Source organism: Erythrolamprus reginae, chromosome 4 (assembly GCF_031021105.1).
Source record: "Erythrolamprus reginae isolate rEryReg1 chromosome 4, rEryReg1.hap1, whole genome shotgun sequence".
Lineage (NCBI taxonomy): Eukaryota > Metazoa > Chordata > Lepidosauria > Squamata > Dipsadidae > Erythrolamprus > Erythrolamprus reginae.
The window spans coordinates 65,089,791-65,116,466 of record NC_091953.1 but is presented as its reverse complement, the minus strand read 5'-3'; the positions used below and the strand labels follow the sequence as shown (position 1 = coordinate 65,116,466).

The window sequence follows — 26,676 nt, the reverse complement described above, 5'->3', positions numbered from 1 at the left end:
ATCGAGGGAACACTGTATTCATTAAATCAGTCACAGCTCTTCGGCAAGCTTGAGTGTGTCTCAAAATTATTATTTCAGCAACGGCCTGGATAAATGGCAAAACATTTTGGGGATGGGGTATGAGGTAAATAAAGCCATTCAACACAATATACTTTCTGTGACTCTAATATAACTAATACTCCTGTAGAAAACTTACTAGTAGGGAATATCAAAAGAGGTAACTGACAATCTTTATGAGGAATATGATCCGCATATTGAGTGCTCAAGATGTCATTAATTTTGCTCAATCGTGGCAAGTGTTGCAGGCAGAATTACAATGAGATCTTCTGGTTGTTTTCCCTTAGTCAACAAATCAAATAATGGGCTGAGAAAATGTGTAGGTAAAGAAAAATATGGTGAACCCAATTGAGGGTGCCTAACAATTGCTGTAAATTGACCAAAGAAATAACCCTGGATAAACTCAAGTGAGGAAGACCGGTAGCAGAATAAGATGGCAATATTTTATGCCCTAAATAAAGATAGGGAGTGCAACTGTATCTTTTCTGGGGCAATCTGCAATCCATAAATACTTAAATTATTTTGTATTTCAAAAAGCCAATTAGATTGTATCTTTGGAGCTCCAATTAAAATATCATCCATTTAATGATATACCAAAGCCAATGGATAACATTTGCGAAAAGGGGCTAATGCTGCAGTAACATAAAGCTGATAATGTGGGACATACCCTGCGCTAAAATTATCCAGTGATACTGTTTATTAGGTTCTGAATGATTCACTACAGGCAAAGTAAATGCAAACCTTTCCTGATCAGGGAGTCAGAGGAATAGAGAAAAAACAATTCTTTAAATTAATTACCATTACTTCATGATTTTGGGGAATCAAATTAGGATTGGGCGTTCTACACTGTAAAGGGCCCATATGTTGAATACATGAATTAATGATTCTAAGATCTTGAAGGAAATGCCACTTGCCACTTTTATTTTTTATGACAAATACAGGGGTATTCCACGGGCTAGTAGAAAACATAATATGACCAGCAAACAGCTGATCTTTAACCAGCTGGTGAAGAGCCATCAATTTTTTGTGTGGCATGGGCCATTGATCAATCCACACTGGCTCTTTAACAAGCCATGTCAATGGGAGGGCAGTAGTCTGTCTTTCAAAGTGAGGGTGGCACCCAATTTACTAAGTAGGTTCCGTCCCCAAAGGCTGACATAAATATCAATTATAAAGGGGCAGACCTGAATAACCAAATCTGAGTTAGGCAAATGGGTTGAAATTGAGCACTTTGATATGCACTTTTATGACACACACACCCCGCACACACACACCCCACACACTTGGACAGGGCTTGGTTGGCCAGATGTCATGCCACGGCTTGGCAGAGATCACTGAAATATCTGCTCCAGTGTTCAAAACTCCCTCAGAGGGCTTACCCTGCAGCACAATGATCTGAATGGGGCAGTGGAAATGTGACCAGGGTAGTGATAGCAGCTATGATTGAAGCCTCCTTTCCCTCTCTCTTTTGGCTCTTCCCATGCCCTCCGACATTCAGAAGTAGCATTGTCTTTTGCCAGACTCTTCAACAATTCCTGCTGAGCTTCAGTATTATCTATCTGCCACCTTAATGCATCCTGTAGTCTGTTAATAAAATCAGGATATGGCTCCATAGCCTTCTACCTGATATTCAAGAAAGCTTGATGAGGCTTGCCAGAAACAGACACCTTTCCAAATGCCCAATAAGTACATTCAGAAGAAACCTGTAAAGTGGCAGCTGGTAGACCAATCTGGGCATCCACTAAAGCAAAGGGGCCAGACCTGTACAATTGATCAGGAATGAAATCCACACCCACACACACCTGGATGAAACGCACACACAGCATATTGGTGTTTATATTCACACCAATCCCAAACTACATATTGCGTTGGAGTAAGCAATAGACAAAAAGTAGTTTTCCAATCTTCAGGTACTAAGATATGATTTCTCACAGTGGCTTCCAGCATTCCCTGCAAATAGATATTTTCCAAGCTCATGTCTCTAATTCTTTTTCGAAGTTCTATTAAAATTGTATATGACAAAGGGCGATATTCCACTATTTGAACTCCATTCTGATCTACTTGTCCCATGGCATGCACTGGACAAAAAGAAAGCATATCTGTAATTTCTCTACCCACTCCCCGTCTGATTGTTCCTCTAATATTTGCCCTATAGGGGGTGTACAATGGCTGTGGAGAAGCAAAAGAATTATCCTCTCCAGGAGGAGCTGAAGGTCCAATTGGATATGATTGCAGGGTGACAATTCTTATCTGATTGTAATCAGTGGGGGGTTGGTTATGACCTATAAAGCCCTTCATGGCACCGGACCAGAATATCTCCGGGACCGCCTTCTGCCGCACGAATCCCAGCGACCAGTTAGGTCCCACAGAGTTGGCCTTCTCCGGGTCCCGTCAACTAAACAATGTCGTTTGGCGGGACCCGGGGAAAAGCCTTCTCTGTGGCAGCCCCAGCCCTTTGGAACCAACTCCCCCCAGATATCAGAGTTGCCCCCACCCTCCTAGCCTTTCGTAAGCTCCTTAAAACCCACCTCTGTCGTCAGGCATGGGGGAATTGACATGTTCCTTCCCCCTAGGCTTATAAAATTTATGTATGGTATGCTAGTGTGTATGATTGGTTTTAACTTGTGGTGTTTTAAAATTAATTTAAATGTTGGATTTGTTTACATTGTATGGCGATTGCTGTGAGCCGCCCCGAGTCTGCGGAGAGGGGTGGCATACAAATCTGATTAATAATAATAATAATAATAATAATAATAATAATAATAATAATAATAATCAGTGGGGGGGTGAGCATCATAGCCAAATTTTTCCACTGCTTGATGGCATTGATACCATTGATATAATACCTGTACTGGAGCCCGGGGTTCAAGATATAAAGTATGCCCTATTTTGTCCAATCCCGTATATGGAGCGTCCCATGCTCCAGATATCAGGGACACTGTTTCCCTACCTCCTTAACCAGCTTCCTTATATCCGCTTCAGGTGCTGCCATACCTGACTTATGTAACAGGAATCAGAGTTCCTGCACATGCTTATGCTGGTGTTGAGATAGACTGCAATCCAGCCTTACCAGTGAGGGGTCCTAAAGCTGAAGGATGAAGTGCACCTAAGGGTCTGTTCCAGACTATGCTAAGTATGTTGGCTGTTGCTCCCCATGGAGGTGTGCAAATGCCCCACCTTGGGCGCCAGATGATGGAGTTAGAGACCAGTCATTGCAGGATGCTAAGTTGTCTGACTTCCTTGGCAGTGTTTATTACTTTTATACAGTTTTACAAGCAGCAAAAGATAACAAAGGGCAACAGCATTTTGTTGGTGAATTCTCCTTGCCAATTCTTAAGAACATCCTGTTGATACAACCTAGATGAGATCATGTACCAGCCAGGGATAGTGTCCTGGTGAATTGGGTGAGATCATGTAGATATGCAAGGCTTCCTGGAGGTAGGCAGCTTGCTGCACACAACTGATACATGACCTCTATCTCTACAGTGGGGACACTCCAGAGGTGTGCACCAGTAGCAGCAGCCCGCTGGTGACATCACGAAGACAGGAACTGACTTGAATCCTTGCCGTAGTGCGGCTCTCTGATTATTCCCATTCCGCGCCGCAGACAGCTCAGGTCCACTGATTCCCTCTCTTCCCTGCTGAGAGGTGAAGACGGAGAACAGCTCTCTCTTTCCCCATGTGCCTCTTGGCAGCCTCCTCCCACCCACGAGCTGTCCCATTAAAGGTAGAGAAGGGGTGGGAGGAGCCAGAGCATCATGAAATCTCCACAGGGCCAGACCTGGAGCCCACCACCGGAGAGCCTAGGGTCTTCTTCCACCTTGGTCTCATTAAAGGCAGGGAAGGGTGGGAGGAGCTAGATGGCAGTGGCTGAGGCTGGTGGCAAAGAGCTCGGGATCTGCCAGAGAAGCAGGGGGACATTGCCCACCTGCCAACGCTGCCCACCTGCCAACCCAGCCCCCCGCAGTGGGAGCAGCAAGACTGTGGTGGCAGTTCTTCTAGGAGGCTCCAGCTACCTCTGTTTCCCCCCCGCCCATCAGCAGCCCCAGAAGCTCCGAACACACTGCAATGATCCCAAGCACCTCGTACATCCCAAGCACCTCACACAGGCTGCCAAGGTGGGGAGGAATGGGGGAGAGGAGCTATCTCTGTTTCTCCCCACCTCAGCATTCCCAAAAACTCTGAATGTGAGGCGATGATCCCAGGTATATCACATGTTCGGACTCTTCTTGGGCTGCCGAGGTGGGGAGGAATGGGCAGCAGGAGCTATCTCCATTCCCTCCCACCTCAGCAGCTCCAGAAGCTCCGAACACTGGGCTAGCCACTCCCACCCAGTCACATGACAAGCCACACCCACAAAATAAACCACGCCCACAGAGTGATAGTAAAAAAAATTAGGAATCTGTCCCTGGTGCACTGGGATTGGTACCTATTCTGTAGTACACAATTTTATACTAGCATTGTATACAGGTATACTTATTCTCACCCAAGAAAATAAAATTGCAGTACTCAATTTTTGTTAAAGTGGTGAAATGTAGAGAAATCTGGCTACTGAAAGGAAGAAGGCTTCAGATTCCTATCTTCTACTGAGTTTTGTATGGTCTCTTTCAACTGTGGTTGTCTACTACATCCTTAGTTTGAGAACAGTCTACAGATTAAAGACAATAATATACTTTATCATTTAAGATTGGTCAACCATATTACCTGTAAATAGCCTGCTTGTCTGCATCCATCGGTGTCTGAGATTCAACTGGGGAAGAACTCAATCCTCCTGCATCTGTTTCTAAGCAGTTTGGATCTTGCTCAGTTTTTAATTCTGTTACTACTTGCATTTGCTGGAAAAGAAAGATGCTTTATATTGCCAGCTGCACTGGAAATAGTTTGTTTTCCAAGCAAAGGGGAGAGAGCAAAGAGCCTCCTAAGTGGCCAGAAAGTTGGTATGACTTGGCAGCTATACAAAAAGTACAAACAGTTAAAAAAAATAGATAGATGGATCTAGGCATATGATCTTTCTTATATCTTTTCTCAGTAAGTAATTGCGGTTGATCATAACTTGAAAATTTAAGCAATGGTAATATAACAGACAGATTCTCTTAACAACCCTTCTCTGCCTTGCTGTTGATATGCAGGTATATCATCCCTAAGCTGTTGCTAAAAAAAAGTTGTATGCATTTCTTCATACAATCAGCTGGTGTCAAACACAAGGGCTATTTTTATGTTACTAAGACATATGTACATGTATACACACAGATCAAAAACATAAAAAGTTTAAGTATCCTCCCAACTAAAAAACATTAATTATTAAGATATATATTTCAGTTTGGCACAAATTTATTACATTTGTTATGACACAGTTATGTGAAAAATTTTGGAAACTCAAACTTCAATTAAATCAGTTAATAAATCAATAGTTTAAATATGCTAGCTACATTTACTTGATCTAGAATTTTGCATATATGATTGTTTATTTTTTTAAACATTTCCTCCTCACCCCCCCTTTCCCCTATAAACTCATTTATCTATCTACAGTTCTGTGAGTTCCTTGTTAAAATCTTCATGTACAACTTTGAATAATAACTCAACTATGTTTGTATTTCAACATTGGCATAAAGTTGGGAATTGGGCAGAAAAATCCAAAGAGCATTTCTTTCTACTTACTTAAGGATTCATAAACTGCAGGACCTCCTTAGCTAAATGTGTAAGGAGGTGCAAGCTAATGGATGTCAGATGATTATTTTTTTAATCATCATCATCATCATAATCATCATCATTACTAAAACAGTAATACACAGCAAATGAGATTTATATGCTGGATTTCGTATCACACTATCACAAGTCGAACATTTCCCAAGCATCTTAGACTGTGTGATGCACGCGGATCCAAGTACAGCAGCCTTTTGCAACTGACAGATCATGATTTTGTCAATGTTTATTGTTTTCAAATGCCGGCTGAGGTCTTTTGGTCAGTGTGCCGATTATCACTGGGACCACCTGTACTGGTTTATGCCAGAGTCGTCGTAATTCGATTTTAAGATCCTGATATCAGCTAAGTTTCTCTTGTTGTTTTTCATCAATTTGGCTGTCACCTGCTATGGCAACATCAATGATCCACACTTTTTTCTTTTCCACAATCGTGAGGTCCAGTGTATTGTGTTCCAAAACCTTGTCTGTTTGAATTCGAAAGTCCCAAAGTATTATAGCATGTTTGTTTTCAACTACCTTCTGAGGTTCCATTAGTGGAAGGTTGGAAAGCTGAGCTAAGTCCTTGGGTGGAGCTAATGGCGCGAACGAATTCTCTCCAGAATCTGGCCATGAACTAGACCCCCTGATCAGATATGATTTTACCGGGGACTCCATGCAATCTGTAAATGTGTTTTATGAATAGCTTAGCTAGATGTCTGGCAGTGGGTAGTCCCGGACAATGAAGTGAACTTGTTTAGAGAATAAATCAATGACAGTCCAAATAACTGGGTTACCCTTGCTCTCAGGGAGTTCCACAATGAAATCCATTGCTATTTCTTCCCAGGATCTACTGGGGTTGGCTACTTGCTATTAAACCCAGGAGGTTTACCGGGTCTATGTTTCTAGTAGCACAGGTTGCGCAGCTCTTTACATAATCTTTAACTTCTGCTATCATCCTGGACCACCAGAACTGCCTCTGCACTAGGTGCAATGTTTTCAGGAACCCAAAGTGGCCCCCTAGTCTGGAGTCATGACTTTGTTGGAGAATCTCTATTCGCAGGCTAGCAGACACATATAACTTGGTTGCCTTCCAAGCCAACCCTTGCCTCAGCGTCTCCTTGGATTTCCTTTTGGTTGTTGAATCACGGGTCGGTTGGCAAAGCTGACTTCAATTAGTTCTCCCACTTTTCCCCCCCTTATGAGGATTGTCACCTAGTCTGGTCTTGGGTGCGGACTTTTCTTTTCCTTCAGAAGGCGTGGGGGAGACACAGGATGATTGGATGGACTTCTTCCTCTCTTTGGCTGTTATACTGAGGTTTCCATGACAAAGCGTCAGCAAGGAGATTCTCTCTGGCTGGGATATGTTTCAGTGTGAAGTTGAAATCTCTGAAGTATCGGGACCATCGTACTTGCTTAGGAAAAAGCCTCCGAGGGGTCTTTAATGCCTCGAGGTTCTTATGATCAGTCCACACCTCGAAAGGAATTGTTTCAACTTCTAGGAAATGCCTCCATGTCACCAGTGCTGCACATATAGCAAAAGCTTCCTTTTCCCAAATGGCTCACCTCCTCTCGGTGGGGGTCAGCTTTTTGGAAAGGTATGCACGCGGTAGTAGCTGTCCCTTTCCATTGTCTTGTAACAACACAGCTGCCATTGCCACATCGCTGGTTTCTGACTGGATCACAAACTTTCGCTCTGGGTTAGGATGTTGCAGAATTGGCTTCTTTGCAAAAAGTCTTTTGAGACTTTCAAAAGCCTTTTGGCATTCCATTGTCCACCTAATAGGCTGTGATGGTTTGGGCTTAACAGGGGTTGGCCCAGTTTTAGTAGTTCAGTTAGGGATAAGGCAACTTCAGCGAAAGCTGGAATAAACTGTCGGTAGAAAGTCGCCAACCCTAGGAAACTCTGTAATTGTTTGTGCATGTGGGGAGCTTGTCAATCAAGCACAGCTTTCACTTTAGCTGGATCCATCTCTATGCTTTCATTTCAGATGCAATATCCCAAATAGTCTACTGACGTCTTGTGAAATTCGCATTTGGAAAGTTTTACAAAGAGCTTAGCAGCCAAAAGTTTCTTTAAGATTTGTCTCACTAATTTGACATGGTCTTGCAGATTCTGGCTATAGATAAGGATATCATCTAATATGATATGATGATCATCTAAACAATATAATAAGGTTATTCTGGTTGCACCATAAGGCTAGTTGTTCAACCTCCCATCCATATGCAGATTCAACATTGTCTTGAATGAGGTTGATCACTGTTGTGCTATCTGTGCACTTCAGTAGTTTAATGGATGGATCATTAGAGATGCAGTCATTGGTATAGTGAGAGAAGTGGAGAAAGAACACAGCTTTGTGGAGGCCATGTGCTAATTCTGCTTAACTTTACCTGCTGCTTCCTGTTGTTAGGAAGCTAATGTTCCACGTACAAGTGGGTTCAGGTACCACTAACTGGTTTAGCTGTTAAAAGTGTATCTGGAATCATCATTTTCATTCATTCATTCATTCATTCATTCATTCATTCATTCATGTATGTAGACATATAGATTTATGTAGGCACATGTAATGATTCACAGTCTTAATAAAATATAACTAAAACAACTAAAAAACATACAAAAGCAATTATTTAAACACTATCAACAGCTGAATACATTTATAATATTCAATAAAACTTTTTCCAGAATACTTAAAGCAAGGAAAAGAACTTAAATTAGCAGAGGCAAAAACTCTGTTTGCTTCCTAACATCTTTACCTTTATTAGAAAGTGCTACAATTCAGATTCCCCCTGGATTATATTCACGCTTCATGCCTATTCAGCTTTATTTAATTTTACTTTATTTTATCATCAACAATATATTGGTAGAATCTGATTAACTCTTGTTTCCTCCTGACAGTGAGAAGATTAAAAAAATCACAGAAAGTCTTTCAAGATATGATGAATAAATTTGGATTCTGAATCTTTAACCCCTTCACAATCCAATGTTAAGAAGAGACATTAATTGATTGCTCGGCAAAGAAAATTATAAAATCAATTTGCATATTATACTAAACAAATCAGACAGTATTCTTTGTAATCTGTTTAACTATTGTTATTGGCACGAAAAATCAAGTAGACTGAGTTTATTTAACCTAGACTCATAAAGAGATTACATCTAATATGGAATCCATAAATTGTAAAAATAGAGCTGGATAATGTACAAGTCAGGAGCATGATTTTTGTATTCTATAGGTAATTCATAGTATGTGGACTTCTGTAAAAAATGTCTTACTTGTTGCCCATCTTGATAGTTGTCTATACTTAATGTTTGTGTTGCCATCATGGTTACTGAGAGTTGCTTTGAAGTCAAATCATATCTTAGTTCTTTTTTATTTTTTGCTGAAAAGAAACCATAAAGAATATTATTTTAAAAGAAAATTATAGAATTGTTGAAATCTGTGTGCAGCTGAAAAATGTGTTCTTTCATATATATATATGCCTGTTACTGTCATAAAATGCTGATACTCATAATTTTTGTCCAAATTGTACATGGGTTTTCCCATGCCAAAATAAAATAGAAATGTACCACAAAAAGATCTGAAAGAAAATAATGCAAAACCAACATTTTGGGAATTAGGAAAATGTTTTAGATTATTCTACTGAATGAATATGGATACTGATCCAGTCATGGGATCAGATGGCACAATAAACTGCTTCTTTTAAAATCCCTGCTAGCACACTAGTGTACATTCTTTCTCTCTGAAAGTTGTTCAATGGCTAAACCAAGGCACAAAGATTAACTTCATGATGATTCTCATATACAACCACAAACTTTTGTATTTATTTGTTGTCACATTTACAGGCACCCACCCATTTATAACTATCTTAATTTTTCTGTCACATTCATCATACCCTAATTTACAAAAGTTTGATTTACATGTTGTTGTTGTGAGCCGCCACAAGTCTTCGGAGACGGGCGGTATACAAATCTAATAAATAATAATAATATGTCCAGCTCAGCTGTATATTTTCACCATGTGGTTTTGAAAATGGCCATTATACAGGCTAGAAGTAGCCATTTTTGCGATGATACGGGGTTTTTTTTTTAATCACCAGAGTTTATAACTGTGTGAATGTAGTCTGTACACTTTATATGAATGAGCCAATCCACAGAGTTAGATAACAATCAGTCTTTGGTGATATGTTAAGCTATTATGTATACTACAATAAGAGTAGGTAAAATATGTAGTTTTTCAAAAATTAAAGAAAACATGCAGAAGGAGCCACATGAAAATATTCTATGTAAGGTAATATAAATGTTGTGAGCCACCCCGAGTCCACGGAGAGGGGCGGTATATAAGTCCAATCAATCAATCAATCAATCAATCAATCAATCAACAAATACATAAATTTAAAAAAATTAAAAAATTAAATAGAATCTGTATCCAATAATGGTGTTGGTAAAATAACGCTTTCTTCACTTTCCTTTACATATTTTTAAAAACCTCCAAAGATCTCAAAAGTAAAGGAATATTGAAGGAAGCAAGAATCTGCAGGGGTTCTTTTGCTCTGAGGCTGATAAAGAAATACATAAATTGGAAACAAAATGAAAGAAAACAAAATAAGAAAATTATCAGCTCAGAAGGAACCACAGAAATGTCTTACCTGGTCAATACCAATGCAGGAAAATCTGCTTCACCATTCAGATTATCTTTTAACAGTTTTTTTAAAAGAAAGAACTTTATTTTATAGAAATACAATTCTAGATATATTATCAGGAATCTTTTTCATCTATACCCATCAAGTAAAAGATATTGTCTGTGTCAATATCCATCATTTAGTACTATTGTTTCTCAACTGGATAATGAAATATTTCACCAAACTGACCATCCAGCCTTTCAGGGTGTGTCTTCTCTCTTTCTGTAATGACATTATTGTCTTATTCTCAAAACAATAAGGTATTGTTAAAATTAGAAAATTTTAAATAAGCCTGTGCTGCATTTTTTAAATTTCGCATGGAAATATAATTCAAACAAGGAACGCAGGATGCTGCATTTTTTAGAGAAACAAGTTCTAGTGGTGAAAGGGATAGATATATCAATTAATATAATATAGCAGCATACAAGAATATGAGCAGATTATCACTTAGCACTTCTTGGTTTTCAATGGGTCTCTCTGGACACATTAATAGAAAAATCTTGCAATTGTAATCTTTAGATACACAGATCTGCAAGATATTACACTGAAAATAATTCGACTGATGGCTGGTAAAGTAAATTTCAAGAGTCAGAACAGTGTAATTTCCTCATCAGGTTATTTTTGATATAATGGCTCTGATCAGCAAGGTACAGTATTGGCTTTTGGGTTTCTTTTTTGTCATAAAATAAATAATGCTTACCAATCAATGCTTTTCTCTCTTCTTAGCAAATAACATCCAGCTTTTCAATTACTTGTCATATTACCCCTCTGGTATTCATTTTCTGGGAAGGGTATGCCTAAGTAAGTAGCAGACCAATTTTCATTTAGTTGAATTAGTTAAAACCATAGAAGCCACAATTACTTTTTAACTATTTGACACTTCTAGTAAAATAATCTGTGGGAATATAGCCACAGAATTTCATTTTTAGTGGAAGGAGAAAATGCCAGACCAATACATAATTTCCCCCAAGAATTTATATTGGAGATATTGGTCAAATAAAAACAAATGTTTTATGGAAAATGTTACAATAGAAACTATAGACTTCAAAAAAGTAGATTGTAACAGAAGAATAAAAATATTAGGGCAAAAAGTTGGCAATGTTACATTTTTTTTTAATGTTTAGAGAAACATGAACATATACATATAAGTTTTGATAGTACCATCATATTCTTTGCAGAAAATAATTTATATGCCTTTGCATGAGAAGAGAAATAAGAATAGCAGATTTAAATTATTTTCATTAAAACGGGAAACATTTTCAGTCGTACCTTATAATTTGAATTCTAAGCAGTACTAAGTTCACAAGAAAAAAGAAAATTCAAACTTGACATTAGTTTCACAATTATATATTGCATTTAAAATATCAATTCACCTTCTGTTGATAAATCTTAATACAAGTGTTTGACAAACTGTTGTTAAAAACTGAGTCAAGCTTGAAGACCTTAGTTGACATTTGATAATGACACTTGGCGTAGGTACTATGGGTCCACTAATATCATGTATACATTTTTCCAACTTTATTGAGACAGCCCCCCCCCCCCCCTTGAAACTACCATTTGCTACATCTTCTTTGGAATTGATTGCTGCATTTTACAACTAACAGGAGGTAATTTCCACTAGTGAAAGTGAACATGCAACTTTGCACATTTCTCCAAACCAGTTGTTCTTTTGAATTTCATCCATTATCATAGGTTGGCTGCTGCACTATTCATTATTTGATTAATTTGTTATTTTATCAGATTGAAATACAGTGAGTATGGAAAGTATTCAGACCCCTTTAAATTTTTCTCTTTGTTTCATTGCAGCCATTTGGTAAAAGCAAAAAAGTTCATTTTATTTCTCATTAATGTACACTGAGCACCCCATCTTGACAGAACCCCCCCCCCAATGTAGATATTTTTGCAATTAAACAGAGCTGGACTCCAGTGAAGGAGTAAACTATTTAAAGGAGGATCAGAAGGAAATGGACAGCATGTGAGTTAAATATGAGTGTCACAGCAAAGGTTTTGAATATTTCAGTTTTTCTTTTTTAATACATTTGCAAAGATATCTACAATTCTGGGGGGTTTTCTGTCAAGATAGGGTGCTGAGTATATATTAATGGGAAATAAAATGAACTTTTTTCCTTTTTACCAAATGACTACAATGAAACAAAGAGTGAAAAATTTAAAGAGGTCTGAATACTTTCCGTACCCACTGTATTAATATTTGTTGTAGGTGAAACATTTGGAAAACCTGTGAATTTTCCAAATCATTTTGAAGCAAGGTCCAAAATTCTGCACCTTACAGCAGAAGCACCTATAGTGTTAATGATAAACAAGCATAAGGGTAACAATGCTTCCACTATTTTTTTTTCTTGCCAGAGGAACTGAGTCAATGCTTGATAGGCCAATTTGATTGTTGACATTGGCTGTGGCAGCTGCTTCTGTTTTTGGACAACAGAATCAAAATATTGAAGTTGTTCAACTTCAAACTTTGCTCCATCAAAGCAGATGGCAGACTTTCAGTAGGAGTGTGTTGGGATGGAATCCTACTGGTACCCTAGGATGTGCCGTTCCAATAGCGTCCTGCAGATTGCACAATTTGCATGTGACTGCTCCAGTCCGTCTTCACCGTCCGTTGGGTGGCACTATCTTTTTTTTCAAATTTTTGGCTTTTTGCTTCCTGCGCAGAAGCAAAATCTCACAAGAGGATACTTGTGCGAGATGTGTGATTAAACAGAAAGGAAGATATAACAGTACTGTACTCCAGTACATACAGGCATTTTATCATGAACAGAATTTCATGATTCCTTGTATAGATGCTTCAGACGGCTATTTTAGAAAGCTGATCTTCTGCAAATGGTGCCACTGAAAAGGACTTTCAAATGCCGTTGCAAAGTCAACTAACAGTGATGAGTCTCTTTCCACACTTGACATGTTCCTACAATAATTGTTGTGATGCATACTGTATTTGGTCACCTCTGTTCCAGGACAGATAGAACTACTCCTAGAATCTGGTTCTTGGGAGTAGTTCTTTGTATTCTGAAACTTTTTTTGAGATCATTATATTTTCACAAATGCCTTTCCCTCAAATGAGAAAAGATTAATAGGTTCCTTCTTAATTATATTAGATATCCATTTTGCTTGTTTACTACTGTAAATTGGGGTGCAAGAATTAAGGTAGAAAATAGCAGCATTTAAAAATAGTGTAGACCAGAGATGTCACACTAGTGTCGCGAGGGCAGTGTCACATGACATATTGGGACTTTTCCCCCCTTCATTAAACCGAACGAAAAATATATATTATTAAGAGAATGTGAATAAAAAACTAAATAATTTAATATTTTCATAACTCTAAAATGTATTAAATAAACATTCAGCCTTTTATTTCAGAGCAGTTTTATTTATTTGTTCAATTTATATGACTAGCCACTTGACATAGTATTCTGAACATTAAACAGCTGTTTGAAAATAAAAACATCAACAAAAACACACTTGGATGTTCTATTCTTGAAGCAGCATTCATATCCATATCAATCCCTCCCCACCCTTCAAAATGGTTGGATATATGGATAACATCTGTCCTGCAAATAACAAAGCCCTGTACCATGAAGGGATTAGTAAGTAGGTGATAATCAGCCCTTTGAAATACACCCAATAAAACTGGGTGTTATATCAACATTCCAGATAGAATTGCAATTATAGATTCCTATTCAGAAATACTATTACATTGCATTTTTAAAAAGCAGCACATCTGAATCCTTAAGAGAATTTGCAAAATGTTTTGCATAATTTAAGGATTTATGTCAAAACACCTTCTTATATTTGTGATCCAAATTAAACTCATTTACTCATTCTACAAAGCACTTTGCCTCATTGGCTATCCCAAAGGAAGCACATTTTGTGCATGCACACACATGCCCAGAAGATCTCAAGAGAGCCACTTAGTAGCCATACCTGGATCTGCTTCCTGAAGTTGCAGCTGCTCCAAAACTCACAGCAGCTGCTTTGAAGTGCTCAAAATACACCTCTGCTGGGATGGCAGATGAAACAAAGCAAAAAAGTATCTTGCAGAATGATTTTCAATACACAATTAAACAATCTTGACTTTGCCAGTGATTTGGATTCACCACAAATCACACAACTACTGCAATATGTTACTTTCAGAGAGGGTAACTGATAATCTTGTAAATGAATTATGGTTTACTTGATTCTATTTGAATAGGAGTCTAACAATTATAAACAATGCCAAAACAAGTTACAAGTAGTTCTCAACCATTCATTTAGTGACTCTTCAGAGTTACAACAACACTATTTTTAAACTTAAGACTAGTTTTCACACTTTGACCACTACAGCATCCCCATGATCACATGATCAAAACTCAGGCACTTGGCAACTGCCATGTATTTATGACAGTTGCACTGTCCTGATGTCATGTGATCACAATTTGTAACCTTCCCAGCCAGCTTCTGACAAACAGAGTCAATGGTGGAAGCCAGATTCATTTAACATCCTCTTAATTCACTTAAAACTGTAGTCATTCACTTAATAACTGTGGCAAAAAGGTTCTAAAATGTGGCACAACTCCCTTAACAACTTCCTCACTTACTAATAGAAATTTGGGGCTGAATTATAGTTTCAAGACAAGGACTACCTGTACTTTTGGTTTCTTCAAGAAACTAAATATTTTTATTTAGTGGAAATACAAACTGTTACAAGAAAAAAACCACTGTAATTTGGTTACTTTTTATTTTGATGCTGCCATTATATATCATGTGGGTGATAGATATGTTACCATATTATGGTATTGTTCAAGCAGCTCACTCAATGGATTTTACTTGGCAGTAGTAATTTATAGGTGTTGAATAAAGCTTTTGTAAACTGATGTCAAATCATATGATTTAAGAAACTAAGGGTTAAACATTCATGTTCAATTCTTTTTGACTACAATGAGGGCGCACGCGAGTGGACGGGGAGATGGAATTAACGCCGCGTAACTTGGGACCACAGCGCTGCCCCCCAGACCCAGTTCTGCAGCGCGACACACTCACCCTTCCAAACTACATGGCCAAGTCTCTCTCCCACCCCACTCCTTCGGCTTTGGAGGCACTTTAATAGCAGGATTTTTCAGTCCCTCCCACCTGGCCTGTATGGAAGCCAGGCTGAGGGGAAACCCTACCGGCAGCTGTGCTTGGCGCAGGACCAGAGCTTGGAGTGCTCCTGGCCCTTGTGAGGAACTAGAAGGATGCCTGTGGGGCAGGATGGGGAGAGCCGGGCGAAGGAGAAAGAGAAAGGAGAAGAGAAGGAAAAGGAAAGGAATCCTGCAACCAACCCCTCCTCTCTTCCTGGCACAGCTTGGGGAAGGAAGGGGTTTTGGAAAAAGGATGGAGGTGTTGCTTATGGGATTCCTTTCCTCCTCTTCCCCCTCCGGAGGGAGAGGAGGCGGGGGGGCATTGTTTGGATGCCAGTGGAGGAGGAAGAGAAAGGAGAAGGAAGAGGAGGAAAGGAAGAGGAGGGGGGTGGAGGAAGAGGAGAGATGAGGAAGAGAAGGGAAGGAGGAAAGGAATCCCGTAACCAACCCTTCCACCTCCTTCCCAAAGCGATTCCTTCCTTCTCCAAGCTGTGCGACTGCCCACCCCCCACCGCCTCCTCTCCCTCCGCTGCTTCCCCCTGCAATGTCGCTCGCTCGCCTTCGTGATGTGCAGGGCTGGGAAGAAAGCGATTGTTCTTCCCCAGCTGTGTCTTCTGGAGCGCCGCAGGGCAGCGCTGGCACAGCTTGGGAAAGGAAGGAAGGGGGTTTGGAAAGGGAGTGGAGGGGTTGGTTATGGGATTTCAGTCCTCCTCTTCCCCCTCCAGAGGGAGAGGAGGCAGAGGGCGGTCATTTGGACGTCGGTGGAGGAAGAGAAAGGGGGAAGAAGAGAAGGAAGAGGAGGAGGAGGAGGAGAAGAAAAGAAAGGGGAGGAAAAGGAGGGAGCAGGGCTGCCAAGGAGGTCTGAAGGCCAGCTGGGTGGCAAGCCACCAGGCAGCTCCCCGCGCTGTCAATCCGCCTGCGAGGCTCCCTCCAGGCAGCCTCGGCTGTCTTCCCCCCTCCTCCACCCACTCACAAACAAGGATCAGAATGCCGTAATAAGGCAAAAGGGATGAGTTTTGGGGTTGCACGCATTATTCGCTTTTACATTGATTCCTATGGGAAAAATTGCTTCTACTTACAAATGTTTCTACTTAAGAACCTGGTCACAGAACAAATGAAGCTGGGGTGGCGCAGCAGGTAGAGTGCTGTACTGCAGACCACTGAAGCTGACTGTAGATCTGTAGGTCAGCGGTTCAAATCTCATTACTTGCTCAAGGTTGACTCAGCCTTCCATCCTTCCGAGCTGGGTAAAATGAGGACCCGGATTGTTGGGGCAATATGTTGGCTCTGTTAAAAAGTGCTATTGCTAACATGTTATAAGCCGACCTGAGTCTAAGGAGAAGGGCGGCATAAAAATCGAATAAAATAAATAAAATAAATAAATCATAAGTAGAGATACCACTGTACCTTCATTCCTAGCCCCATTGCCTTGCAATTATAACTAAGTCTTTAATGTACCCCTAAAATAGTTAAAATATTGTGACTCTTTGTTATATAATAGTTTATATGGTTAATTATATTAACACAAATGGCAAACAGTGAAACTGAAACAGGGATTGGAAAATAAAAATATATTTTAAGATGAACAATTAATTTACAATATGAATGACTATTCCTAATGAGGTAGGGTCCAAGCTAAAAGCAATAAGATAAACTAACATAAAAACAGCAGGACTAACAATACTTATATTGAACCTTTATGCCACCTGACTCTCAACAACTAGACAGTTCGCAACAACCAAAGGAAGAAATGGATCACTTCTGGTTTATTTATTATTAGTTACTCCTACCTTTCAAAATCAATTATCGGAAAATTAATGGGAATTTGATTGATTTCTGTTACCCTTTACAGTGGTACCTCTACTTACGAACTTAATTCATTCCGTGACCAGGTTCTTAAGTAGAAAAGTTTGTAAGTAGCAATTTTTCCCATAGGAATCAATGTAAAAGCAAATAATGTGTGCAATTGGGGAAATCACAGGGAGGCCGTGTTTCCTCCCAGGAGATTCCTAGAGAGGCCCCAAGGAGGCTTCTCCCTGCCTTTTCTGGTTAAAGTTCCGGAGGCTCGGGTTTGTAAGTGGAAAATAGTTCTTGAGAAGAGGCAAAAAAATCTTGAACACCCGGTTCTTATCTAGAAAGGTTCGTAAGTAGAGGTGTTCTTAGGTAGAGGTATCACTGTATATAGAACTGTCAATTTATAATGTGTTAAGAGATTCAATATTTTGCTTTTCTCAGTGAAATCAAAAATAAATTCCAACGTGCAAGCAAAATTTACTATCCTATATAGGTATTGTATTATTGAAATTATGATGAAAAAACCTATTTCTAGCCAACACTAAAATACAATAACTTGGAGTGCAGTAAAATTACCCATTCCTACAATCCTCATTTCTTAGTATAGGAATATTCGGGAATCTTTCCTTATTGTTCAATGTGTAGTGTTTACCTGAATATTTAGTATTTTGCTGCACTTTGAATTCAATCTCTAAGGATTCCAAAAATGTACCAAATATAGCAACTTTTTTTGCATTAATCCCAGAAAGTTAGAGCTGTTTTAAAATATTGCAAATCAATGCTATATTTTCCCCATACATTCAAAGCAACTACTGAAGATTGAATTTGAATGTCCCTATTCAGCATTCTAAGCATTTTGGTTTCAAGACTTTAGCATTTAGCATTAGATGACTAAAAAATGCAATGTGCGACTCAATGTTTTCAAGAATGGAGGATTTATTCAGCCTTATATATGATGCTACCGGTCTCCACTTGCCTATCAAAAGAGAAACCCAATTCCTACCAAGATTTGAACAATTAAGTAAAATTATTTGAGTGAGAACTTGCTGTATTATTCTCCCAGCTGAAAATATTATACAAAATTAGATAATACACACCCATCTGTTATATTTATGCATATTAAAGTTCCATTTTTCCCAAGCAGAAAAATGGTGATCTGAAACAATCTTTGATATTTTAGTGTAAAAACTGTATGCATGTGCAATGGTCATGTGTGCAATAAATTGCAAATGTCACTTTGATTATTGAAGTTCTATTACTGTAGGTAAATTACAAGATTTGAACCTAGCATTTACACTATCATGAATCCTTCAAAATCTGTGTTTAAACTAATTGTGCAGCATCATCATTGCTGTTCTAAAACAAAATCAAAATAAAGTAATCTAAAACTTCAAATGTGCATACCGGGAGAAGGTTCTTAGTATAACTTTGAAAGATACAGTTTGCTCACTCATTTAAATCCTTAATATTTTACCTAATGAACTGGAAAACTAGCATTCTTTTTCAAGTTGCAATCTTCAACTATCACAATAAAGACTTGGTGGTTATCACCAAATGTTTACCAATATCAAACAGGGCAAGAAGTACATTATCTGCTCATATACTCAACACTTAGTACTTGAATCAAAAGAATAATTCGTATTTTCAGCTCTGCCAAGTTCTGGCATTAACAGCATTTAGTGTCTTTTCAATTTAGCTAGGGGATACAAATTTGTGGGAGACTGTCTGCTGGTTCGAAAATGTATTGTAAAATACACACACACCTCAAAAAAATCAAGGGAACACTTAAAAAACAGAATATAACTTCAAGTAAATCAAACTTCTGTGAAATCAAATTGTCCACTTAGGTAGCAACAATAATTGACAATCAATTTCACATGCTGTTGTGCAAATGAAATATTCAATATTTAATTCATTCAGATCTAGGATGTGTTGAGTGTTCCCTTTATTTTTTTGAGCAGTATATTATATTAATATTATATATTAATATTATATAATATAATATTATATACATAACATAGAAACATGTAAAAAAGAAACAAAGCAGCGATAGAGCTCCCTTCTATATTTATTGTTGACAACCGAAATACAGCAACATCAATCCCCTCGGATTTCCCAACTATGAATCCCCCCCACGTGCAAAAGGGGGAATTATTTGAAGCTCCGAAAAGGCAGCTGCGAACCCGTGGAAAAACGGGGGGGACGGGGAGGGCTTTTCTCAGAAGCCCGAGAAAGTTAGCAAAAAAGAAACGAGCGAGGGAAAGCGGCTGCGGGGGAAACCCCGCCTGATTATCCAATTCCTCTTCTCCATGTCTATAGGAATAGCTCCGAAACGCCCCCCACCCCCACCCCGACCCCAAACACCGCCCTCGCGGTTTCCCCCGCGCGCCCACCCGTCGCAGCATGAACAGCTGCTGGCCTTGTCTCTCCCCCTCCCACCTCGAGGCGCGCGACACCTCCGCCGCCTCGGTGTGTGCGCGCGCCGCCTCTGCCGCCGCCGCCACCTCCTCCCACAAAAGCAACGGCCAGTCGGCGGCTGTTCCAGAAACTTCCTCACTCCCCCTCCCTTTCCTCCCTCGCTCCAGACCGCCGACGCCCCTAACCCCCCTTCGAGTAAGTTACGGTGCCTGTGCCCCTATCCCGCTTTTCTATGTTGCGGGTTCACCTCCCCCCATGTTCCCCCATATCCCGGAGCTGTTGGCGCAACTGAACTAAGCCGGCCGATACTGGCGGCGGGCGCGGCGTGATGGATGGCTGGCTGGCTAAGAGCAGGTTTGAGTGACAGCGCTTACCTGGGTGCCAATCTTCGTCACACTGACAAGCGGCTGCAGCAATCGGGACCCGCACCGCCGCGACGAGCGTCACCACGCATACACGGGCTCGACCAATCGCAGGGCGCGCCAGGCGAGACGACAACACGCTTCGGAAGACGCCTCATCAATATTCAGCAAGGGAGCGGGGCACGTCGTGTTTTTAGATACGCCCACTCCGAGGAGCGCCATGCTGAAGGGGCGGGGCGGCAAGAAAAGTATCGCCCCCTTGGGCCTTGGCGCGAGGCTGAATTGCCTTTATGAATACTCATTAGGTTGGGGGAGGCTGCCACCCACCTCTCTTAGGTTGAGAGGAGGAAGACGTTTCCTGGTAGCACCGCTGTTGATTTGATGGATAAAGCTCATGAAATGCTCCGTTCGTTAGCGCCATCGATCCGGGCCGAAGGCGCTTGTGACGTCACATCACCTCGCTCCCTCTCTCCCTCCCGCTTTCTCCCCCCTTTCCTCTATGTGAGATGGCCGGAGTGATCCTGATGAGAAATACAGTATACAGTAATACAATCCGCAGGGTGCGAAAGGATCTGTTCCTAATGGCTTTGGTTTGCTTTCTTTGTGCCCTACATTTCTGTTATTCTGAATGAAAAGGTAAAAAACTATATACATATATGTAAAGTATGGCTAGCTGACGAGAGCTAAATAGCTTTAAAAAGATCAATACTGATCTCCATTTTCATTATCAGCAAAAATGTTATACATATATACCTGTACATACATGTGTGTATATTTGTGTGTGTGTGTGTGTGTGTGTGTGTGTGTGTGTGTGTATGTATGTATGTATGTATGTATGTATGTATATATATATATATATATATATATATATATATATATATATATATATATATATTTGTTTTCGTAGATTTTCACGGGTATATGTATGTAGATCAGAGGTCCCCAACCTTTTTTGCACCAGGGACCGGCTTTAAGCTAGACCAGTTTTCCATGGCCCGGTGGGGGGGGGGGGGCTTTGGTCATATGGGGGTGGGGTTATGGAGGGGTGGAGCCAGGGCCGCCATCAGGAATTTTGGGGCCCCATACAGCCTAAGTGTCAGGGGGCCCCCCTCCCCGCCATTTAAAAATAATTTATTTTGCGACATACCAATTATGTATGAAATTTACCTTCTTTGGGGAGGGGTGAAAGGGGAGAGTAAGAGAGGAAGGAGTGAAAGAAGGGAATGAGGGAGGAAAGAAGGGAGGAAGGAAAAGGAAAGCAAGAAATGGAGGGAGGAAAGGAAGGAAAGAAAGAAAGAAAGAAAGGGGGAAGGGACAGGAACAGAGGAAGGAAGCAAGGAAACTTATGAAAGGGGAGAGTAAGAGAGGAAGGACTGAAGGGAGGGAGGGAGGGAAGAAGGTAGGAAGGAGAAAGAAAAGAAGAAATAGAGGAAGGGAAGGTAAAAGAGAGAAAGAAAAAGAGCAAGAAAGAAAGAAAGAAAGAGAATGAAAGAGAAATAAAAATAGAGAGGGGGAATGAAAGAAATGGAAGGGGGAAGGGAGGAGAGAAAGCAAGAGAAAGAAAGAAAGAAAGAGAGAGAGAAAAGAATGAAAGAGCAAGAGAGCAAGAGAGCAAAAGAAAGAGAGAAAGAAAGAAAGAAAGGCAACTTCAAAGAAAGGCTCACTGAGCATCTCTCACTCTCTTTCTATCCCTCTTTCTCTTCCTTTCTATCTCTCCTCTTCCTTTATCTCCACTCTCTCTCTCCCTCTCTCCCTCCCCCCTCTCTCCCCCCTCTTTCCCTCTCTCCCTCTCTTGCTATCTCTCCCCCCTCTCTCTTTCTCTCTCCCTCTCTCTCTTTCTCCCCCCTCTCTCCCTCTCTCTTTCTCCCTCTCCCTCTCTTTCTCTCTCCCCCCCCTCTCTCCATCTCTCTTTCTCCCTCTCCCTTTCTTTCTCTCTCTCTCCCCCCTCTCTCCCTCTCTCTCTCCCTCTCTTGCTATCTCTTTCTCAGATAGGCTTTGAGTTTTTGGCTGGGGGGGGGAGAAGTAGGACCTTCCTAAGTCCCCCCCCCCAGCCAAAAACTCAAAGCCTATCTGCTGGATACGGGCGATGAGTGGGACGAGCGGTGCCGAAGCCGCGCCGCTCTGTCCCACTCATCGCCCGTATCCAGCAGATAGGCTTTGAGTTTTTGGCTGGGGGGGGGAGAAGTAGGACCTTCCTAAGTCCCCCCCCAGCCAAAAACTCAAAGCCTATCTGCTGGATACGGGCGATGAGTGGGACGAGCGGTGCCGAAGCCGCGCCGCTCTGTCCCACTCATCGCCCGTATCCAGCAGATAGGCTTTGAGTTTTTGGCTGGGGGGGGGAGAAGTAGGACCTTCCTAAGTCCCCCCCCAGCCAAAAACTCAAAGCCTATCTGCTGGATACGGGCGATGAGTGGGACGAGCGGTGCCGAAGCCGCGCCGCTCTGTCCCACTCATCGCCCGTATCCAGCAGATAGGCTTTGAGTTTTTGGCTGGGGGGGGAGAAGTAGGACCTTCCTAAGTCCCCCCCCCCAGCCAAAAACTCAAAGCCTATCTGCTGGATACGGGTGATGAGTGGGACAGAGCGGCGCGTTCTGCGCCGCTCTGTCCCACTCATCGCCCGTATCCAGCAGATAGGCAGCGGCGCCGCGGACCGGCTGGAAAACCCCAACGGCCCGGTCCCGGTCCGCAGACCGGCGGTTGGGGACCTCTGATGTAGATTGTTCTGAGTTCGGGTTTTGCCCTGTGTAATATTTTGCATGTCTATGCGACGTTTCAGTGAAATCACATTCATGTTGCTGTAAATTTACAGCAACACGAAGCTTAAAACTTCAGCCTGATGATGGTGAATGTGATTTCACCGAAACGTCGCATAGACATGCAAAATATTACACAGGGCAAAACCCGAACTCAGAACAATCTACATATATATATAGTTTATATATATATATATATAGTTTATATATAGTTTATATATATATATATATATAGTTTATATATATATATATAGTATATATATATGGTATATATATAGTGTGTATATATATATATATATATATATATATATATATATATATATATATTTGTTTTCGTAAATTTTCACGGGTATATGTATGTAGATTGTTCTGAGTTCGGGTTTTGCCCTGTGTAATGTTTTGCATGTCTATGCGACGTTTCGGTGAAATCACATTCACCATCATCAGGCTGGAGTTCCAATCTTTGTGTTTTTGCAAATGAATATTAGCAACTGACATTTCTTCTTAGCATGTAGTGTGGGGGTGGAGATTTGCTTTGAATGTAGCAAATAGATTGGGTGACTATGCTTCCGTGATCTGATTGGTTGGTGTAATCATGGTTATAGAAGGAATGGCATGAAGATTATGAAGTGTTTTGTTTAAGTCTGATTTCCAAATATAAAATTCTAAAATCATAATAATTAAAGGATTGACATATTGATTATAATGAGGTGTTTATTTTGTTTAAGGCTGGTTTCCAAATCTCTGGCAGGCGCGAGGTATCATCCCTTTTATTTAAACAAAAAGATCTTTTTTCAATTTCAATAGCTTCTAGAGAGATTCTTTTATATAAATTCTCTGTTTTGTGGAGTAATTTAGTTTTTTCAAAGTCAATTTCGTGCCCTGTTTTTTTAATGTGCTGGACAAGGGAGGAGGTCTTCTCCTGTTTCTTGACTGCATTCATATGTTCTGCCATGCGCTGGCTCACTCTTCGGTTAGTTTGTCCAATGTATGTGGCTGCACATGTTTTGCAAGGGATTTCATAGATACCTTGGTATTCTAATTGGATTTTATCTTTGGGGCTCCTTAGGATATTAGATATTTTTTGGTTAGTGCAAAATGAGGTTTTGATGTTATGTTTTTGTAGAATTTTACTAATTTTATCCGTGGTGCCTTTGATGTAAGGAAGGATGGTGGTGCCATTGTCCTGTTCTTGATCTTGTTTTTTGGGGGGTGTCTCTTTATTGATTAGGTTTGTTATTGTTTTCTCTTTGAATCCATTAGAAATTAGTACATCTTTGAGTTTGTTCAATTCAGTTTTTAAGTGCTCATGGTCAGCTAAGCGTTTGGTTCTGGTGATGAGAGTTTTGGCCACTGAGGTGATTTGTGCGGGGTGGTGGTGTGAGTGTGCATTTAGATAACGGTTGGTATGGGTTTTCTTTTGGTAGATAGTATGTCCTAGGCTGCCATTGGGTTTTTTATAGACCAGTACATCTAGAAAGGGAAGTTGATCATTGATTTCTGTTTCCATAGTAAACTGTATTTTGGGGTGTAGGCTGTTGAGATGAGTGAGGAAATTGTCTAGTTTTTCTTTACCATGTGGCCAAATTACAAAGGTATCATCAACATATCTCAGCCAAAGTTTGGGTTTGTATTTGGCTTGCTCTAAAGCATTATTTTCGAAATATTCCATATAGAGGTTGGCTATGACAGGTGATAGAGGTGATCCCATGGGGGCTCCCTCTATTTGTTTATATCTTTGTTCATTATAGATGAAGTAAGTATTGGTCAGGCAGTGGTTGGTAAGGTCTAGGATATATTTGGGGGGTTTGTGTTTGTCTTGGATAGCTGTCAAGGCTTCTGTAATAGGTATTTGTGTGAACAGGGACACGACATCGAAACTTACAAGTAGGTCATCGGGTTGTAGGTTTTGTTTTTTAATTATTTGTATAAAGTGGGATGAATTTTGAACATATGAGGTAATAGTTTCTGTATATGGTTGAAGGTATTTGGCTAAAAATTTGGCAAGGTTTTGTAGAGGGGAGCCTATAGAACTGACTATTGGCCTGAGAGGTATTCCTTCTTTGTGTATTTTTGGAAGGCCATAGAGTTTTGGACATATGGAAGATTTTTCTCTGGGGATGATTTTTTGCTGGATTTCTTCGCTGATGGGAGAGGCCTTGATTTTAGATTTGGTGGTTTTTTCTAGGTAGGTGGTAGGATCTGTGCTTAGGAGTTTGTAGGCTGGGTTTTTTAGTAGATTTGTCATTTTTTCTTTGTATTCTGCTGTGTTCATTACTATAGTGGAGTTTCCTTTATCAGCTGGGAGAATTATTATATCCTGGTTTTTCTTTAGATTGATAAGTGCCTCTCTTTCTTCCTGCTGTATGTTGCTTTTTGGAGGTTTACTAGAGCACAGAATATTAGTGACTTGGAGTCTGATTTTGTTAGCAGTATCTGGGTTGATTTTATGTAAAGTTGTTTCAATTCCACATATGATATTTTCAGTTGGTATTCGTCTTGGAGTTATTGCAAAATTAAATCCTTTTGAAAGAATATTGGTTTCTGTAGTGGTGAGTATCTTGTCTGATATGTTATGTACTGTTTTGGTCATAAGTTGTTGTGGAGGGCTGGGTTTTTGCTGTACCTCTAGTATTTGGAGTTTCTTATTATGTGTGTCTGTTTTGTATTGGGTTTCTGTTTCTGCCCTCCAGATTGATATTTGTTTGAATTTATCCCAGAGTAAAGGGTGTATTTGGTTACTGATTTTAAGGTGAAGAGAGAGTAGACTTTTGTTGATTTCATCAAGTATGAATCTTTTTTTGTGGAGTTCATTTCTGATTAGGGCTAATTCAGTTCTTTTTAGGATCCTCTCTATGGTTGGGGTTTTTGGGTGGAATTTTAGTTGGAAGTATTTGGGAATTATTTTTTTGTCCCTGCAGTTGCGTAGGAATGTGAGATCACATAAGATGGAGGCTTTTCTGACTTCAAGTTTTTCATAGGTCCTAGTCAGTAGGAAAGTGTCCTCCCCGTAGAGGCAAGATATTTGTTTTCGTAAATTTTCACGGGTATATGTATGTAGATTGTTCTGAGTTCGGGTTTTGCCCTGTGTAATGTTTTGCATGTCTATGCGACGTTTCGGTGAAATCACATTCACCATCATCAGGCTGGAGTTCCAATCTTTGTGTTTTTGCAAATGAATATTAGCAACTGACATTTCTTCTTAGCATGTAGTGTGGGGGTGGAGATTTGCTTTGAATGTAGCAAATAGATTGGGTGACTATGCTTCCGTGATCTGATTGGTTGGTGTAATCATGGTTATAGAAGGAATGGCATGAAGATTATGAAGTGTTTTGTTTAAGTCTGATTTCCAAATATAAAATATTCGAATATTTCGAAAATAATGCTTTAGAGCAAGCCAAATACAAACCCAAACTTTGGCTGAGATATGTTGATGATACCTTTGTAATTTGGCCACATGGTAAAGAAAAACTAGACAATTTCCTCACTCATCTCAACAGCCTACACCCCAAAATACAGTTTACTATGGAAACAGAAATCAATGATCAACTTCCCTTTCTAGATGTACTGGTCTATAAAAAACCCAATGGCAGCCTAGGACATACTATCTACCAAAAGAAAACCCATACCAACCGTTATCTAAATGCACACTCACACCACCACCCCGCACAAATCACCTCAGTGGCCAAAACTCTCATCACCAGAACCAAACGCTTAGCTGACCATGAGCACTTAAAAACTGAATTGAACAAACTCAAAGATGTACTAATTTCTAATGGATTCAAAGAGAAAACAATAACAAACCTAATCAATAAAGAGACA

General features: G+C 40.2%; 1 protein-coding gene across 2 annotated transcripts in view; it reads right to left on the bottom strand.

The window, feature by feature from the left end:
• PKNOX1 (PBX/knotted 1 homeobox 1) overlaps positions 1-20,539 on the bottom strand; it is a 47,142-nt gene extending 26,603 nt beyond the window's left edge. Inside the window, exons 1-4 of one of the 2 annotated variants that reach the window (XM_070750493.1) lie at positions 20,114-20,539; positions 11,114-11,210; positions 9,008-9,114; positions 4,762-4,892 (exon numbers count right to left, since the gene is read on the bottom strand). In XM_070750493.1, the coding sequence (XP_070606594.1) occupies positions 4,762-4,892; positions 9,008-9,058 (182 nt within the window). In that variant the 5' untranslated portion in view covers positions 9,059-9,114; positions 11,114-11,210; positions 20,114-20,539. The remainder of the gene's footprint in view (positions 1-4,761; positions 4,893-9,007; positions 9,115-11,113; positions 11,211-20,113) is intronic. The other variant, XM_070750495.1, reaches the window with a different exon arrangement.
• Positions 20,540-26,676: the final 6,137 nt, after the last annotated feature.